At 47.6% G+C, this 17,671-nt stretch overlaps 1 protein-coding gene across 3 annotated transcripts in view; it reads left to right on the top strand.

Moving 5' to 3' along the window:
• The window catches only part of ephb1 (EPH receptor B1), a 112,282-nt gene that overhangs the window by 52,075 nt on the left and 42,536 nt on the right, over positions 1 to 17,671 (top strand). For all 3 annotated transcript variants that reach the window (XM_029831093.1, XM_029831094.1, XM_029831095.1), the window contains exon 4: positions 16,933 to 17,088. In XM_029831093.1, the coding sequence (XP_029686953.1) occupies positions 16,933 to 17,088 (156 nt within the window). The remainder of the gene's footprint in view (positions 1 to 16,932; positions 17,089 to 17,671) is intronic.

Consider the following 17,671-nt stretch of genomic DNA (forward strand, 5'->3'; position numbering starts at 1 on the left):
GACGTGCGGGAGTACATGCCAATGTTTACTCACTGTTCCTTTCGAATGGGCGCAGGATAAAAAGTAGCAATAAATTCAGCTGATGGAACGAAACAATCAATCCAGCTGGAGGAACGCATTGAAACCCAAAATTCAGTTGCATAGAATTCAGATGCCTCCACAGACTGTTTAGTTTAACATTTTTATTAGTTTCAGCATTGGTTTCCATGTGTGTGTGTGTGTGTGTGTGTTGTCAGTTGGGCAGAGAGATCACGTAGTGTTGCTGTGCCCTGTATGTCAGCAGGCCATCTTCATTACCAGCTCTCACACGAGCCATTTAGATACCCCCCTCCATCCATCCACCCCAACCCCCTAAAAAAACCCTTCCTTCTAACCATGTTAGCAATGTGATAAATATTTTTAATCACTTTCCCGTCGACGGCGCGGTGCTCACCTGGTGGCCATGTGTGTCAACGCTGGTTCTACTGGATCTTCTTTGCAGCCTTCGCTGCGGCCTCCTGCTGAGTGATTAATAAGATCATCTTGATGGCTTTTTACTTCTATTGTCTTTCGTCTAATGCCATCATTGATCATTTTAGCAGTGTGCGTGTTTCCATGCACGCACTGATTTCACCTTCTCGGGTGGCTAATCATCCCCGTCTTTAAGCTCTAAACACAGTGATGTCAGTGGAGACATGGGGCTGTTAGGGGAAACTTCTGCCTTTTTAATTTTGTTGGTTTTGGTTTTGGTTTTATTCGCCTTCTGCCTTCCTTCCTTCCTTCCTTTTTTTTTGTTCGGGCCAATCGGCACCTTCCTGGAGAGACACAGCTACATGCTGTCATGTTTTGTAATTAGCTGAAGCGTTTAACTATTTTCATGCAAAGCACATTACTGCGCGTCTTCTCACTTCGCTTTAATTCCAAAACGGATTAAATGTATTGCTAAATCCAGCTGCTGAGCTCACGTCCGGCCTGTGAATTAGCCATGAAGTGTGATAGCAAGAAAGTGTGGTCAATCATAATATTTGTAGTTATTTATACCGGGGACGTCCTCTCCTCTGTGTTCAATATAAACCGATGCGGCGTCCCTGATTTGCATTCATTTAGCCAGGTATTTATTGTGGCTATTCACCAGAAGAGTCACATGTTCTTGTGTGTTCCCTCACCGGTAGGCTCTGCTGGGCTTTGACACGCAGGCACATTAATATTACAAATATTCAAATAACTTTATTTAACATTCTGCAGGCTGACAGTGGCAGCGGGAGATTCACAGCCCATTGAGCAAAGTGCGCTTCCCCGGGCTAAGTGCCGATTCATCATGGCTGCCTCACTGGCGTCTAATGGCTGACATCACGTACGTTGTGCATATGTTTAGAGAGAGGAGACGAGGAGGGGGACGATTCTTCTAAGTGTGCGTTTTGAAAATGTGAAATGTGACGTCCAGGGTACATTTATCACATTATTAACGTGCTGATTTCACCGTCGCAGACGTCAGACAGCTGATTTGCGCTTCATCGCGAGCGAGGCCGGCCGATTGCCAACCCATCCGTGCTAATTTGTGTGGTTGTAAAGTTTATCGCCGGATGGACTATTTAACTCAAAAAACTTTTGAATTTAGAGTTTTCAGCTCCATTTAGGCTTTGATTGCTTCTCTATTTGTCTTGTTTGTGTGTAAGCTGGCAGACAGGAGCAACGGGGGCCTCGGCACACCATTAGAGCCAATTCCAGACCATTTGGTCTTGTCCACTTCTGTTCATCCGTGTGTGTCGCACATGTTCGCGCCAATGCACTCACACACCAAAAACCTTCGAAGTCACCTTGAAGCCCAATTAACAGCCCGACTCTTCCTGTTTCTATTAGCCGTGCAGGGCCATAATGAAGACGGGGGGAGAAAGAGAAGGAGCAGTGCGAGGAAGAGACACGAGCGCTTTAAGGAGGAGCAGAAAATGAAAGGCTTCTTGTTTCCATGGCTCTCAATGGCCTGAATAGATGGGTGCCAGAGAGCACCGGTGAAAGAGTGTGACCCAGACAAAGACTCTTTGAGTTGTAGGGCCAAACAGAGTGTTTGCGGTGACCCCAAACACAGATGCGCTGCTCTCTATCCAGCGACAAGAGTCAGGCGCTAATAATGCGAGGGGAATTCAGAGACTACATCCAGACATAAAGGATTTACCCACCACACACAGAGCCTCCAAACAGGAACACACACTCCAGCTCCTATTATTTTCCACTCTGTCCTTTCAGACCTTTTTTTTTTGTCTGTCCGGTTCTCTGACCTCCGGTCTCTTTCAGGCCTGCATCTTTGGTCACCAGGCTTTTTTTCCCCCAGTTGCAATCTTTCCCATCGTTTCCCCACAGGCCCCATTTTAACCATAGTTTTGTTTGCTGCTCTTTTCAATCCACTTCAGTGGTGAGTTGAATTCCCCAGTGTCTGGCTCCCCTGCCCGGTCACTGATGGACACCAGGCCACAGAGACAAAGAGCCTTTAACATTCAGCAGATGGCAGGGGCTCGGCGCAATTTGCCCGTGTCACCCTCGCCGGCAAAAAACACAAAAGTCCAGCAATATCAGGGGCTCCACTTTAACCCCCCCCCCCCCCACACACACACACACACACTCCTGTGACCCCAATCAATCAAATCCATTATCTTCTGCTTTTGAATTATGATTGCAGTCTTAAAGGTGCAGAGAAAACCACATCAATAATTCTGCCGAAAAGTGTCTGTTTAAGAAATCATTCTGGGCAGCATGTTAAAGATTGCCTGGGCTTCATTGTCCGCCCCCCCCCCCCCCTTACCTCCAACGCCTCACCCTTTTGCCACCTTCTCTATCTCCCTCGCCGGAGAGCGCTCCAGCAGATGGTAATGAGGAGACGTGCTGAGCCTCCCCCCTATTTTAGAATGTATAAAGCTCCTCCTCCCCTCCACAGGCCCTCATTTATCGATTCCCCCTCTCCCTCATCACTGTCCATCAATATTCACCCGTCTGCTAATAATACAGCCGGCCCTGTTTAGCTTGATGGCCAAAGGAAACATTCATTTCTAGGAAGTTGTCTCGTGCCTTCCCGTGGGTTATCAGAGGCGAGGAATAAAAGAACGTGTGGCAGGCCGTTGCAGGCGGTGAATGTAATTAGCGTAGAATTGCAATTATGCTAAGGCCACTATATGACACTGTAGTCCATCACACATGTGAATCAGCCAAACAAGGACAACGTGGCCGTGTGACGGACTGGAATACGTCTGAGTGTGTCGCTTTCCTTTCGTATCGAAAAGCAAAAATGGTGCGTTTAGCCACAAGAATTACCTTCTTGCAGATTTGGGACGCGCCTCGCAGAAATGTGTGTGCGATTATTTCACTCGATTAAGTGTAAAAGTGTTTGCAGCTTCACTAGTCCTCTGAGACCAGTTATTGACCTCATTGAACCTGCTCGATATTCAATCAGTCTTTCTTTTACCAGCCGAGCTGCATCACTTTCCCATCAGGTGGGTGAGTCAAAAAAATCATTAAAAAGGCTGCGATTTGGTTGAACGCTTGTAAAACCGTTGTGCAGTTGGTGACAGGATGAGAGAGCTAAATACACATACACCCACACACACACACCTACACACACACACACCCACACATTTCCAGTCATTAGTGAATCATGTTGGCCATAAATTGTCACCCACTTTCGGTGTGACACTTAAACGGTGTCTTAAGTGTTACTGTTTGAGCTTATGTACAGAATTAGGCTTGTTTAAAACATTTACGATTAGGTACAGTTAGGTACACGCTGCATAAATGAAGGGAGCCGCAGTCTTTCCTTTAAGATTGGATGAGGGAAGCTTGACGATCGATCTTGGCTCTGTTGTCCCCCGTCAGACTAACTCTCCCTCCTCTACTGTGTCAGATTTCCAAACCTATGGAAGACACTGGATTAAAATGGCGCTGAAAGAAGTGACTCGTCTTTTCTGTTGAGTGTCCATATTGGTTTTAAGGCCCGATGCACAAATGTTTCCAGTTTTTACTGGATAAACAAGGGCTTTTTCAGCCAATTAAACGAATCACATTTCTGAAAAAAGAGGTCAGAGTGTTTATGCATTTATATATTTATTTATTTCAGTTTAAAAATCTATTTTTGCTGCAACAGTGACAGAGAAGGAAATGAAAAATAAATGAACTCTAAAACTAAACCATTTTCTTTTCCCGCAGCCTTATTTCAGGGGCGGGAATCCATTATTCAAGCCCGAACACAATGACCAGTTAATCAATCGGGGGTTGGGACAAAACCGTCCTCTCAGCATCGGCGGGTGTCCGTTCGAGCTGAAGAGACGGGAAGGGCTGAACGAAGAATATGATGCTTTATGCATTGTCGTTGTCAAGAAATTGTTGTGCACGGTGGAATGTAGAGTCACTGCTGCGTTGAAGCACGGTGGGAAATCAGAGAAATAAGACAAATGTTTTATGTTTCAGGCTTTGTGAGAAGAAGGGGGGGGGGGCAACTCGGTAATCCTCTCTTTGTGTACTTTGTTCTTCATTTGTGTGCAGGGCTCTCTTTGACTGGAGGGGGCATGTGGTCCCGTCCTGGGTGTTATGTGCTGCAGTTTTGATGAGAGGACAGTTTACTGTCACAGTTGGGACATTTGGGGGTCTAATGAATCCCTTTAAGTGTGTGTGGATTCGCTGAATAACAACTGAGCGCATGAAAATGATATTAGCATTCCGCTAAAGGTGCAGCAGTGGTCCGCGTTTCACCTGTTGTGCTTTCAGCTGTTATCAAAGCCAACACACCACCGTAAACATGTCGCTTTTATGTACACATGCCTCCAAACGACCTTCTAACATGTTTTTCTGATGTCTGATATGTGGAACTGCGAAAGGCCCTCCCCTTTAAAGAGCAGAGAAGTTTGCTCGGAGAGGTTACGGTAGCGCTGCACCAACGCTGGTATACATCTCAAACAGAGTGATATCTGATTGGTCCGAGTACGGGCAGAAGCTGACAAACAAATAGATCTGCTGCGTCTCGAACGTTCTCTAGGGGAAGCTGGATCGGCAGAGATACAGTGATGCTGCCTTTGTGTTCGAGCCAGCACCAAGAATAATAAGACCCTTTGGGGAATGAACCAAATACGGCGCGATAGGGACACAAAGACACACATGCTTGTAGAGCGTGTCCATTCCATAATTTGCCTGCTTCTCTTTTGCTCTTTTTTCCTAGTCTGTGTATCTTTCTGTGACATCCTGCTTGATTATTACAGCCTGACAAAAGAGACCTGCAATTATTCACCCTTACAGGTTGGTTATTGGTTTTTTGGAAAACTTTGTTCTCAGAGAGGAACATTCTTGCACACTCTTACATTCACAGGTGTGGTTCACAGGCATGAATGGGCCAACAAATGCCCCTACCCCGTGATTGCTGCCCCTTTTCTATCTCGTCTTCTCTGGCTCTTTTATTCCCACTCTACCAGTAGTCCTCCTCGGGTGCGGCGCTAGGCGAGCAGCCATGGAGGAAGTGCCACAATAGAGGCATTAACCAAATGTATATTGAGCCTGCCTGACTTGCGGAGTTAATGTGATGCTTTTACGCCCCCAATGCCATTTGAATAGGACTGCCACTGCCCAAGAAACGCCTCTGTCAGCACTCAGAGCGAGGGGGTCTTTGTGACCCGAGGGGTGCGCATTGCCTCTTCCGTCTCCATCTCAGAGCAAGCGGCTCTTCATTTTCATAAGCGCTTAATCTGGATTAGAAGCCTCTACTGTGGGAATGGCCTGAGAGATGGACCTCGAGCCAGACAAAAAGGCTCGTATTTGGTCTGAGGCCGGGGCCCCCTGATCCCTGCCCCTCCCCTCTCATTCTCCCATACAGAGGACCCCAGGCAGGAGTGGCTAATTGTTGTGTGGAGAGTGATGAGTGCTGAGAGGCTGGTCCACTCAACACTGCCCCTAGTGGTGGCCACATCCCATAGTTAGAAAAATCCTCCAGCTCTGGTTGAATCCCCTGGTGCCGGCTAGGTCGCAAAGTTTGGTTGGATTCCTCTCAGTTAATGTAGAGCTGGGACGTGTAACGAACTCGGAGTAAAGCTTTGAAGTGTAATACTGTTGCCCTGGGCTACTTAGCTCCAGGGGTGAATGAGATTACACCCTTGATCTGCGATAGCACGGGCTGATCTGTAGGATCTCAGCATAGAGGGGTTTGTGTGTGTGTGTAGGTGTGTGTGTGTGTGTGTGTGTGTAGATCCAACCAGATGCAAGATGATTTCCGTATGTTGTTTGTTTGTGCTGACACTGGTTTCACAAGTATGCACAACTAGCTCAAGCAAATAAAGTCAAACAGATTGTTCTCTTAACAACAAATATTAAATCATACCACCTGAGAGTGTGCTTTTCCCTGGTTTGCCCGGGGTAGTTGCTGGGCAAATTAGATTCATGCAACGTATTGTATTTTGGGTGTGTTGCGTTGGTTGGTTGTGTGTATCAGCGACAGAGAGATGGAAAGAGAAACAGCCTAAATGACCTTTTCCTCATAGATGCGGCTAATTAGCAGCGTTGCTAATCTGATTGGAAGGTTTTGTTTGTGTGGCTCTCATGGCTGCAACCCGCTCTCTCCTCCTTCCTTCCTCCCTCTCTCCCGTTCTGTTTGGCTCACCCTGCTCGCAGCTCTGGAACGCAGTAATCCAGTGTGAAAGCAATTGGCTCTCTCAGATTTAATCAATAAAGGTGCGGGCCAGTGAGGCAGGGGGTGCATCTCTGGCCCCTGTTCAGCTACAATCAATTTAGAACCGCAGATGCAGTGATTGAAATACAAAAAGCAGAGGCATCAGACCGTGCGTGTTTTTTAGTTTAAGGCAGCGCCAATATGTTATATATCTCCCCCATGTCTGTCGGTGCACGTGTGTGTCCGTCCGCGGAGGTTAGCGCGCGCGAGGAGGTTTTCATTACGTGCAGTTGCTGTATATAAAATGCATGGGTTATTATTTGAGCCACCTGTGCTAAAGTGGAAATGACATTTAATCTCGCGCCACCCGAGCCCGCCCCATCACGGGGAAAAGAAAGCGCACATCTTATCTAATATGTGTTGTTTGCGAACTTTTTCTAGTTTGTTACTCGCAGCTTTGGGGCTCCACGCGGCCTTTGTGTTATATTTTCTAGGGCCCTTGAACGTGCGGCGCCAACGACCCGCACGTGGCGTTCAGAAAATGCCAGCGTGCGTGTGACATATAGCGATCCTGGCGGCGGCGTTTGCATTCATGCATATGTAATGTAATTGCGCGTTACATTTACTTGACCTTGCTTATGCGGCCGTCCGCAGCCACGTGCACACGTTTGTTTGAAATGGAGATGGTTTTGCACCGGAAATGAGCCACCATGAAGGTGCAGTCATTTTTCCCAGGATTCTGAGCCGTCCTCCAGCGGGGGAGGGGGTGCGGAGGTCTCGCCCCGCTGTGGTTGGACCAGTCCAAACTGCACCGGTGCCACCATCTTTTTAAATTTCTTTTCCTTTGATGCAACGGACACATGCACGAAGGCGGCCTGGCTTGCCCGTAGATCTGCCTCCTGTCCATGGCTCTCTGCCATTTATGCTGTTAATCCAGTTTCCCAGTTGGCTGTGTTGTGTTTCCCACTTCAATTCTCCTCTGGAAACAATGCAGCTGTCTTTCCTAGCATTCACAATTCCACCTGGACCTGATGAGGAAGAGTCACGCACACTAAGTCAGCGGTGAAAACATACCAGCATTGCTTTATTTCTCCCAGTTGGATCCAGACCGGTGCTCCGGTGAATCTTTTTGCTACGTGCCTTTTTGGCTAAACACAAGCTGTCCCGTACAGACATGGAAAAGACTTCCAAAAAGGACTTCATGCTTTCACGTTCATGCTCTGAGTGGTTCTTTCATGTCTTCCTGCTACCACTCGTGGATTAAATTTACCTGCCTGTGGTATTTTTCTTTCCCGTTGTCAGTTCTGCGTCTAGTGCGAATCCAGAGAGGCATTATGATGACACGTTTCTGCAGTTTAGAAGGTTATAATTATCACACTCTATCTGTGTGAAGCACTTTTCACTCCGACACTGTGCTTTTACAGCTACTTCTGCCACTTCTAATGCATCTAGTCAGTGTTGCCCACCTCCCTCTCCCCTCCTTCAGCTGTTTTGATCTGCCTTTTCTTTTGAATGTCACTGGCTCTTCGTTCAGACGAGTGACTCCATCAATGTGCTTTTGTACAAAGACATCCAGGATGAGCCCAACACACTACATGGTTGCTTTTTTTGGAACTTTCATACCTGACCAAGGGTACCTGGGAAAGGTCAGCGCTGTCCAGATTTGTTGGGGGGGGCGAGGGGAGGGTCTGCCGTTCACTCCTGCTGTGGCCGTGCGATAGTGCCTTTCTGTTTGTCTGGGAGGCATGAGGTTGTCTGGAGGTCGCGCCGCTGTAAATATGACATGAGTATTGATGCGCCCGTTCGTCCGTTTTACAGAAACTCTGGCTGGATGATAAAGCAATGTCAGTGCTGGGTCAGGTCGGATCAATCACAACGAGAAGCTGACTTTTAGGTGCTATAATACAGGGCAGATATATGCACTGTCATGGCGTCGACGCAGCCATCGACGCCCACCGTCGGAGACAAGCAGAGTTTGACTCCTGTTGGAGGTAAACACAACACAAAGAAATCAGCGAAGCTAACAAAGGCAACGGTGGACATGAAAGGTGCCGGACAAAAATGGCAGGGGTGCAAATGGAGCCTGTTTCCAATAAGCGATGAAACGTTTCCGGCGAGAAAACAATGCATGTTGACCTTCACGCTCATTAATCTGCTGCTAGCAGTGCCTGCAGAAGAAGCACAAGAATGATAAAACCACCTCTTTTGGCTTTAGGGATTCCAGCTTTGCACTCAGTTGCTATGTGAATCGAAATGGTTCCCATCCATTTACCTGCATTCTTACTGTTTTGACTTTCCCATTTATTTGTTTCTCCCCTTGTTGCGCTCCACTTGACTAATCCCTGTCACTTTTTCTTTCATTTTTCTTCGAAAGCGAGCGTTGTCGTGGCTAACCCCCGTGACAACAGCCTGCGGGGGTTAGCCGGGGTAAAACGTCGGCGAAACATCGCCGTATGTCCATGACATCAGCAACTTACGCCTTTTCAGGGCTTCTTTGCCATCATCTGTTTATCTACCAGCTCACCATCATCGCTAATTTCTGACAGAGTTGGCTCTAAGCACACTGTCTCCCCCCCCCCTTCACCTTCTCATCCACATCCAAATCCACTCTGTGAGCGACCTGTGGTCTCTCGCTGTGTCTGGCAGCCTCTCTGCCGCATGTGAAAATGTCAGCCTCAGTGTGACATGCTGAGGACACTTAATGGAGGGTGAAAGGTCGGCGCCCGATGCCGCGCTCCACCCTTATGCAGCATCAGTCTGGGCACAGAGAGGCCTCCTGCGATTCCTCGGAGCTCAGAGGGAGGGAGGTGCTGGCAGCCTCAGACTTGTTATTCTGCCCCGGTTGCTTGTCTCTGGCAGAATATTTAGGTGTAAACATTGTGTTGTGTACGCTCAATTAGGAATCAAATTAGGGGGATGGTGAGCAGTGTGGGGACCCTCATTTTCCAGTTGTTGTATTATTCTACTCCTCCACTACCTTCAAATGGACATAATTACTCATCCTCCTTCTTAGGCCTTTACCCTCATTAAGCAAAGGCCTCAACCTGGAGCCAGGGGGCTGCGTATTTTAGGAGACGTGCATATTAGAAGCCGTTGTTAAGCCTCGCTACAACTATTCCCATAGCTTTTTAGCTTCAAATGAGCTGATAAGGACTTGTATGTTTTTGAGATTATTGTTTCGCAGTTAGATGATGCCAGTCTTGTTACCTCTTTATTCCCTGTCCAAGAGTTGGAAGAAAAAATAAACTAGGGACCTTGTTTGCTAATGTTGACTCGGAGGGGTGTATTTTTGCACAGAACTCAAGATTGAGAGAAAATGCTCCACCGTGGACGTCACGGGGGGGGGGGGGTCTGATTTTCAGAGGAAAATCAGAGGAAATTAAAGGAAATCAAAGAGGGAGACCCTGCATACTCCATTTAGAGACATCTGAACCAGGTATTAAGAGTGAGAAGGAATGAGGTGCTTGTGCTAACAGCTGAGGTTTAGATGGTTGCAATTGAAAAAACTACTATCTTCTCCACAGATGGAAGTTGTTTTATGTAATCGGCGGTCAAAACTGCTTGTCAATCAAAGTGCTGCCTTTACAGGTGAGCTGACAAAAGAAAAAGGGTTTTTCTAATGTAATAAACAGTGTTGAGAATGACACAAGCAAAGGAGCAAAAGAGCAAGAGTGAGCAACTTTGGCTAACTGCTATGGATTAATTGATCCATCCATAAAGTTAACGAGCTAGATCCCTTTTAAAGGGGACAAGTGCTGAGAAAGAAGAAGCTAATGGTCTCTCACAACTTGGAGCCAAAAGAGCGGGAATGCTATTTATCTCGGAGCATACATTTTATCCTTTGTGCTGCACAGCGGCGAGGTAATTGGCAGGGCCTGTAACTGCTCATTTGATCGGGCCCGTTTGGATGATCCCTCTTTGTGCGATTCTGACACCCAAACAGACGGCACAGCAACTAATTTTATGAACTCCGGATAGCTGTGTCACTTCCTACAAGAGCCTTGACAGATTTAATTTGACGGAAAACTGAATATCATCACGCCGCCGCGTCTGCCGGTGGAAACGCGCACGCGTGAGGCTGACTCGGCGCCGCGGTCGCAATCAAATGGGGGCAATAAAATCCTCATTGCTCGCAGAAAGCATTTCACCCCTCATCAACTAACTCACAATCTACATCTGTCTTTCCTTTTTTATCCCTGCTGGTTGGCAGTGCCTGCTCAGTGGCCCCGTTAGATTCCGATTACAGCGGAGATTGGAGAGCGAGCACATGTCGCAGCCTGCAGAGCAGCGAGGGAGGCTTTGCTCTGTTGCCCCGCCAGCCAGGGATGGAGTTGGCACAGCCGCACGTGTTCCCCCTATTCTTATTCTCCGCGTCTTACCTCTCCGACCGTCCCTCGCTGTCCGGTATTTTGGCAATTTCCCGCATCTTCCTGGCAACGGATTTGACCTCAGCAACCATGCCATGTGCAGAACAGAGCGTCCTTCTCAGTGGAGACAACTCAAAGATTACACAGCTCACGCAAAACATGGGCCAACGCACAGACACGCCACCCGTGCGCGCGTGCTCGGTGAGCCAGATTTCCCAGTCGGCTGGTCTGCTGTGGGCCGGCTGTTCAAAGGGAAATCGCAGGCCAAAGAAAAGAATGACTAGCTGTGAGGTTACCATAGTAACGGCCCGCCCAGGGACATTGGCTGCCTGCTAAAACATGCGCCGGGAGTCTCGAGCATACAATAAACACACCTGCGTGTTTTAAACACCTATATGAAAGCAGCAGACACCTGCTCCGCGCGTCAGCATTAGCATGCAGGTTGTGGGATTTCATGTCTTTTTTTTATGATTTTTTTGTTTTTTGTTTTGCAGTAAATGGGCTGTTTTGAAGATATCAGACACAGACCTATTTATTTTCACTAGACGGACGCTTTCATCTTCCAGCAGTATTCATTGTGTGGCCACCCTCTTTTGAATCCAGCATGAAATGTTTTTCTTGCCCATAATCGCGAGTACAAACACAGCCCTGGCACTGCTATATCTCACATTTGTGGTGTCAAAAATTGATCACATTTAGCTGGTTCTCATCCTTTTTCCATGTAGTTCTATATTCCCGGGCTGCCCAGTAATAACGCACTGTGCTGAGCTTCAAAGTTAGCCTAATTGAAGGATGTCGGAGCTTTCTCAAGGGGTATTAGTACAGCTGACTGGGATTTTGGCAGCATCCGGCGATGCTGGTGGAGCAGCGGAGAGGACAGAATACTGCAGTGTCAAGACAAGATGTGTACAAGGAAGAGGCAAAGGTGTGAAAGAAAGTCTGGACTTTGGTTCAGTCGCGCATCCCCATCACACACATTCATGCTTTCATTCACAACAGCCTGATCCAATCAGCCTATCAAACTCATCAGGAATGACTCGGCCCGTCAGGGTTAGCGGTGGGGTGATAGGTTATCGGATTATTGTGACAGTGATGCATTAACGTGCACCTCAGGAATTGAGCATTGAAAAGGGAGGTTTACATCCATCATTTTACCCATTTATCATTGCTGAGTATGTAATTATAGTCCATAGTTACGTAACTTCTTGCCACAGTCTTAGCATTAGCAGTCCTACTGTGGTAGCTAATAGAACTGCAGAATAGGCTCCTGCCTTTCATTTATACTGTCTACGAGCTTTTATTTGTCTTTTCTCTTCCACTCATGTTGTAACCAAGTCACTACTATTTTCTAGGCATCTTCTTTATTTACAGGTACACAGTTGGAATATTGTTTATGTAATTATACTATATTGAAGCAAACACAGTCATTATTGGAGTTATCACACAGCTCAACTCAACATCCAAAATTAAGAGTCAGCTCTACAGGGTTTCTTGGAAGTCGATATGGATTTTTGTTAATTATGTGCTATCTTCTCAACACGCTAGCTGCTCAGAAGCCACATCAGCGGTTGAGTTCTGAATGGCCTGAGGGGGTTTTAATCTGAAGTACAGTAGGTTTAAAGTGTAAGGAAGACCAGACTGGCAGGCAGAGATTTGTTGATCCCGGAATGATTTTAGCCGGGCTGGAGTTTGGGCAGTCATGGGTGGCTTTGTACGGTTTTATCTCCAAAGTAAGGCCCTGACAGGGCGAGAATGGACAGATGATTAATGATCAGGGGGAGTGTTCTGTGGGAGGAACTCTTCAGCAGCACGCTCTTAACACAAGCAGACAAGTTATGCTTCGAGCCCTGCACTCTCTCAACCGTGCCTTTATTCCTAAGAACACATCCCCGGCCCTTCGTCATAGCAGCTCGCATTCTCTCCTTTGTCTGAGATTAAGGGGTGATGACAGGGAGCAGTGGAGGTGGACATTGACCAGGGATGGCGAGTGATGTCACCGCTCTGCACCGCAGAGTTCTCCGAGTCGGTACGACTGTGTCAAATTACACACAGTTCCACAGCAATGGCTGTCGGGATACTTCACTGACAGGTGTTTTCAATTGGAAAAGTCGGCCTTTTGCTCCCAGCCGTGCCTTTGTCCCGACGGATTGTTCGGTGGATTTCGGTGGTGAAACCTGGAATATATTAGGTGCACGGTGGCTGCAAAATGAACGATGACAAACAGAATTCCGATAGGCCGCGGCGCAGATTGCCCGTTTGTTTCAAGTCGTTGGGTGTCCTGCTGTGTTTTGTGTCCACATCCGCCAGAGCGTTCGTTTTGGCGCCCGGCTGATTAATCGCATGTGGAAATCAATACAAAACACGCAGCCTCCTGCACTCAAAGCTCAGAAACTGGGGTCAAATTGGGTCTTTACCCAATCTTAAGTAATTTAGTCTGTGTGGGGGGGGGAGGGGGGATGGTGGGGTTGAAGTGGTGCAGGGGTCCAGAGCCTGTCGAGACTGGGATCCTTCCAACGTGATAGATGAAGACCAGGGGTTAAGGATGTGTCGGGGAGGGGCTGAGGGCTTTACTTAAGGGTCACTGGGGTTAACTAGCGACTCCAGCGGGTCACACACACTCTGTCTGCTCAGACACTTTCAGTTCAGCATCTCACAGTTACTAAAAGTTGTGAGAGCTTGGCGTGGGAGATCTCTGAGATTAGTTATGGCCTAATGTTTCACATCTTCATCACCAGAGTCTAACAAATGTATCCTATTGAAGAATCTAAGCTTTGTTTTTCTAGAGGAAGACTTTAGGAGAAACCTAAAGTTAATATCTGTTACCTGACTGGTTTGTGTTTGAAATCCATTTTCTTGCGCCTCACTTTATGGTCCAGATGCTTTTGTGACAATGAAAAATTCAGTAATTCACACTTTAAATGGAGCCAAACGAATACACTTGTCTTTCTAAAGGAGTTGGCTGTCAGAGTACAGACAGAATCCTTTAATGGCTGCCCTGAGACCTGCCTCCTCCCCTGGTCCTCACTCCTTTAGCCATCCATCCATCAATCCATCCATCCGTTTTCTCTAATCCGACTCTTATTCCTAATCAGGGTCACAGGGGGCGCTGGAGCCTCTCCCAAGACTCTCGCCAAGGTCGCCAGTCCATTGAAACACACACTTTTCACACACACGCACGGTTTAGAGCCTCCAATCAATACAAACTAGAAATAAAAGAACAAAGAATGACTTTATAATTTAATGTTAGAGCTTCGTTTCTGGTCAGAGTGACATTTGATGGTCGTCTCAGACGGACGAGAGCGGAACGAAACAGCGGGGAGATCATCGCCTCTCGGTCAGGGGTGCGAGGAGGGATCCATAGCTGAAAAGAAAAACCCAGTCTGCTCATTACAGAATGAAACAGAGAGAGGAGGAGAGGAGGATTGAAGGACAGTCAACCGTAACGAGAAATCAAACCTGCCAATCAAAGTTGAGGAGCAACAAGGGGAGGAAAGGTGGGAGAAGAAAGAATGAATGATTACCGGTGGGACAGACCAAAAAGAGAACACCGCAGGGAGCATCCTGCCGAGAGCACTTGAAAGGGAGGATTATTTTGTTGCTTTGCATAGAGTCGGTTCAGTTGGGGGTTATTCTCTCATTGGGGGAGACTAATTGGTCGTTCTAATGTTCTAATCCCGTCCCTGAAAACCGTCCTGGTCCACCTGTGATCGACGAGAACCCTCCGTCCTGCCTAAATATACAAAAAATGGGGGAAAGGTCTTTGGGCTCCCTTCCAAGTCCGTGCCGCGTGTGCAGCACCCTCGGATCGCTTCCTCTGTAGGTGTACAAATTGTTTGCATTGTTCTCATTCTCGCCTCCCTTCCTCCCTGGTGCTCCGCGGTGCAACTCGGTCACTAATTGATTTGAAATATAACTGTGTGATTGATGTGCACATAACGTGTCCATCACAAAACCAGGCCCCAGTTCAAAAACCCACCCACCCCCCACCTGCCATCAGTGCTGACCACAGTGTCTTCAATTGTCCAAAGAGAGATCGTAATTTACCCCGGCTCGTGCGGATCATATGCTAGTCAAGTGGTGGAAAATGTGAGCGCGCCATTTAGCTTAATGGGGTCAGCGGTAGTTACACGTGTCACCGTGTAAATCAGTTCGGGGAATGTATCCTGGGGACGAGACTGGGATTGTTTGTTGCCGCATTTGCCTCGAAGGAGCGTGCCCGCTCCTGTGCATTGTGACGTCCCTTTGCTATTTCAGACGGCTGATTCAGCGTGTATCTTACCTTTAATCTTAACTTCTACCCATTCACAAGTGTCCACGCTATCAGTAGCCACTCTGTAAATAACCCAAGGGCAGAAACCCAACGCAGGCATTGTGTTCACAGCCCATTAAACAGGCCCAGTACAACTTACCGCGATCCCCTTTCAAGAGTCGGGGTGGCAGATTTGTGCAGGTATGCGTTTGCTTCGCCTCTGTGTGGCTCCGTTCTTGGGCTGATGTGAATTTTCCCAAAGATGATGACGCATACGTTGTCTCTGCCTCTAGCCGAAAATGAAAATTCGATCTGTGTTTTATTGTCCTGTAATCTTTGATAGCTTTGGAAGTTATTAGTTTTTAGAAAGATCTAAAAAGTTTTTAGAAGATCTGCAGCTGGCTCCATATTTCTATTATGAGTTGTTTTTCCTTACATTAAGCTAGTACATTAGCTTCCCTGTATGATCACATTCCTGGAAAGTTGTTCCATGTTCTTCCCTCCACCTCCGGATTTATAAGCTGCTCGGGGTCGCCGTGGTCATCAACGCCACTGCGGGACAGCTGAGCAGCACTGTGTGACTAGACATGAGATCAGTCTGTTAGCTTCTGGCAAGTCTGTCAACCGTGCTAAAAGAGATGTTCGGCCGACCTGTTGGGAGCCGCGGCTCGCGTTCTGTGTGGACAACAACGCCTTTCTCCTCGCCGTGTTTCCCTTCCCTGCCTCTCCATCTTTTATTAACAGGCCGTCAGAGAGCAAGGTTGAACAGTGCGAATGGAGGAGTCAGAAAAGCACTTGGCCTTTTCCACACTTGAATAGGTTCCACGTTTCAAACCCAGCGGTACGCTACGCGTGTTTTAATGATGCAAAAAATCTTTCAAATGAAATCTTAAAAGCTGGTTGGCAAAGGTTTTTTTTCCCCCTCTGCATTGCATTATGCTACATTTTCACCATTGTCCTAACCGATAAAGGTTAAAGGGGCCTCCTTCTCCTTTATTACAGTTATTTACTCCATGTACCAAGTTGGATGGAAAAAAGCATTTTCTGGCACAGTAGAGCCCCGTGTAGGTTTATCATAATTGATCTTAACGGCCCTACTTTAGTTTCTCCTTTTACACACTGGTTCTTGTCTCTTTTGACACCTTTTACAGAACAGACACAGCTGGATAACGTGTAAGATGGTTGATCCATTAAATTTATTGCCCCCTCCCGTCTCTGGAGTGCGGCAGCACTAAAGTCCCCCCCCCTCCTCCTGCATCTGTAACCCTGCTAAAACACCAGACATTTATCACGGTTATTACGGCCAGTAAATCCTTCCGCACGGCGCCGAAACTTCTCAGCTTTGTATCCTTATGGGATGTGAGATTAGGGTTATTGCCCGGATGCGGGCGCACTGATATCAGCCGCAATAATCTTTGTCCTCTGCAACGGCCTTTAAAATTTAGGGCCCAAATCCAAAACAAGCCAGCCTCCTCGAACCGACAATGTCAACACTTGCTAGGTGGTAAAAATCCTCTTTTTAATGATAGCTGCTACGACACCAACCTCTTCAGGACACAAGTAACCTAATCAGCTCACTAATGTACAGGAGACAGGAAGAGGAGGAGGCGATGTTTGGAAGGTTGTTTACTTGTTGACGCTGCCTGATGTGTGTATTTTGTCTTCCTCACTCACCGCCTGTCGTTGTCTTATTGTTTTCACAGCATGCCCTCCAGGTACATTCAAATCAACCCAGGGTCCAGGTCTGTGTTTACAGTGCCCCCCCAACAGCCGCTCGACAGCCGAGGCCGCCACCGTCTGCGTGTGCCGCAACGGTTACTATCGCGGCGACGCCGACCAGCCGGACGAGCCCTGCACCAGTGAGTTCCACGCGCATCGCCAGCATCGGTTGTCTTTTCTTTGCTGGTTCTCTCCATCGTACCTGCTTCTGCCTCTCCTCCTCGCTGTTATTCTTCCCCTCTGTTGGCGATCAACCCCCGAAGTCCTAATTACTCGGCGCGGTGCTGCTAAGCTTTGACACCGTCCCGCCGTTACCCGCTGGAGATCCGGCGGTGCCTCTCGCAGCATCGCTGCATCTTAATGTGATGTATAACACAGTAGGAAGGAACTCCTAAACCCTCAAAAGTTTGTTTAGCTCTCTCACTTTGCTGCCGCTGGGAGACGGTCTTAATGGTTTACTCTCCTCAATATTACAGACATTGAAGCATCACTGTTGTGGTTAAGTATTCATTTAATCTTGATTTATGCGTACAGGCTGAGCTAATTGGCCCTAGGAACAGGCCGAGGAACACACATTCCACATCGCTTAGTCGTACTTTAGGCAGCCCTAACGGCCCCGGTGTGAATTAAGTGCACCTCTGTTGCAATGGTTCCTTTTTATAACCCTAAACGAACATCCTAAAGTTGTAGAGGGTCCCCCAGTGTGGCTTTGTGTCTGACCGC

This window comes from Takifugu rubripes, chromosome 22 (assembly GCF_901000725.2).
Source record: "Takifugu rubripes chromosome 22, fTakRub1.2, whole genome shotgun sequence".
In the NCBI taxonomy this organism is placed as follows: Eukaryota; Metazoa; Chordata; class Actinopteri; order Tetraodontiformes; family Tetraodontidae; genus Takifugu; species Takifugu rubripes.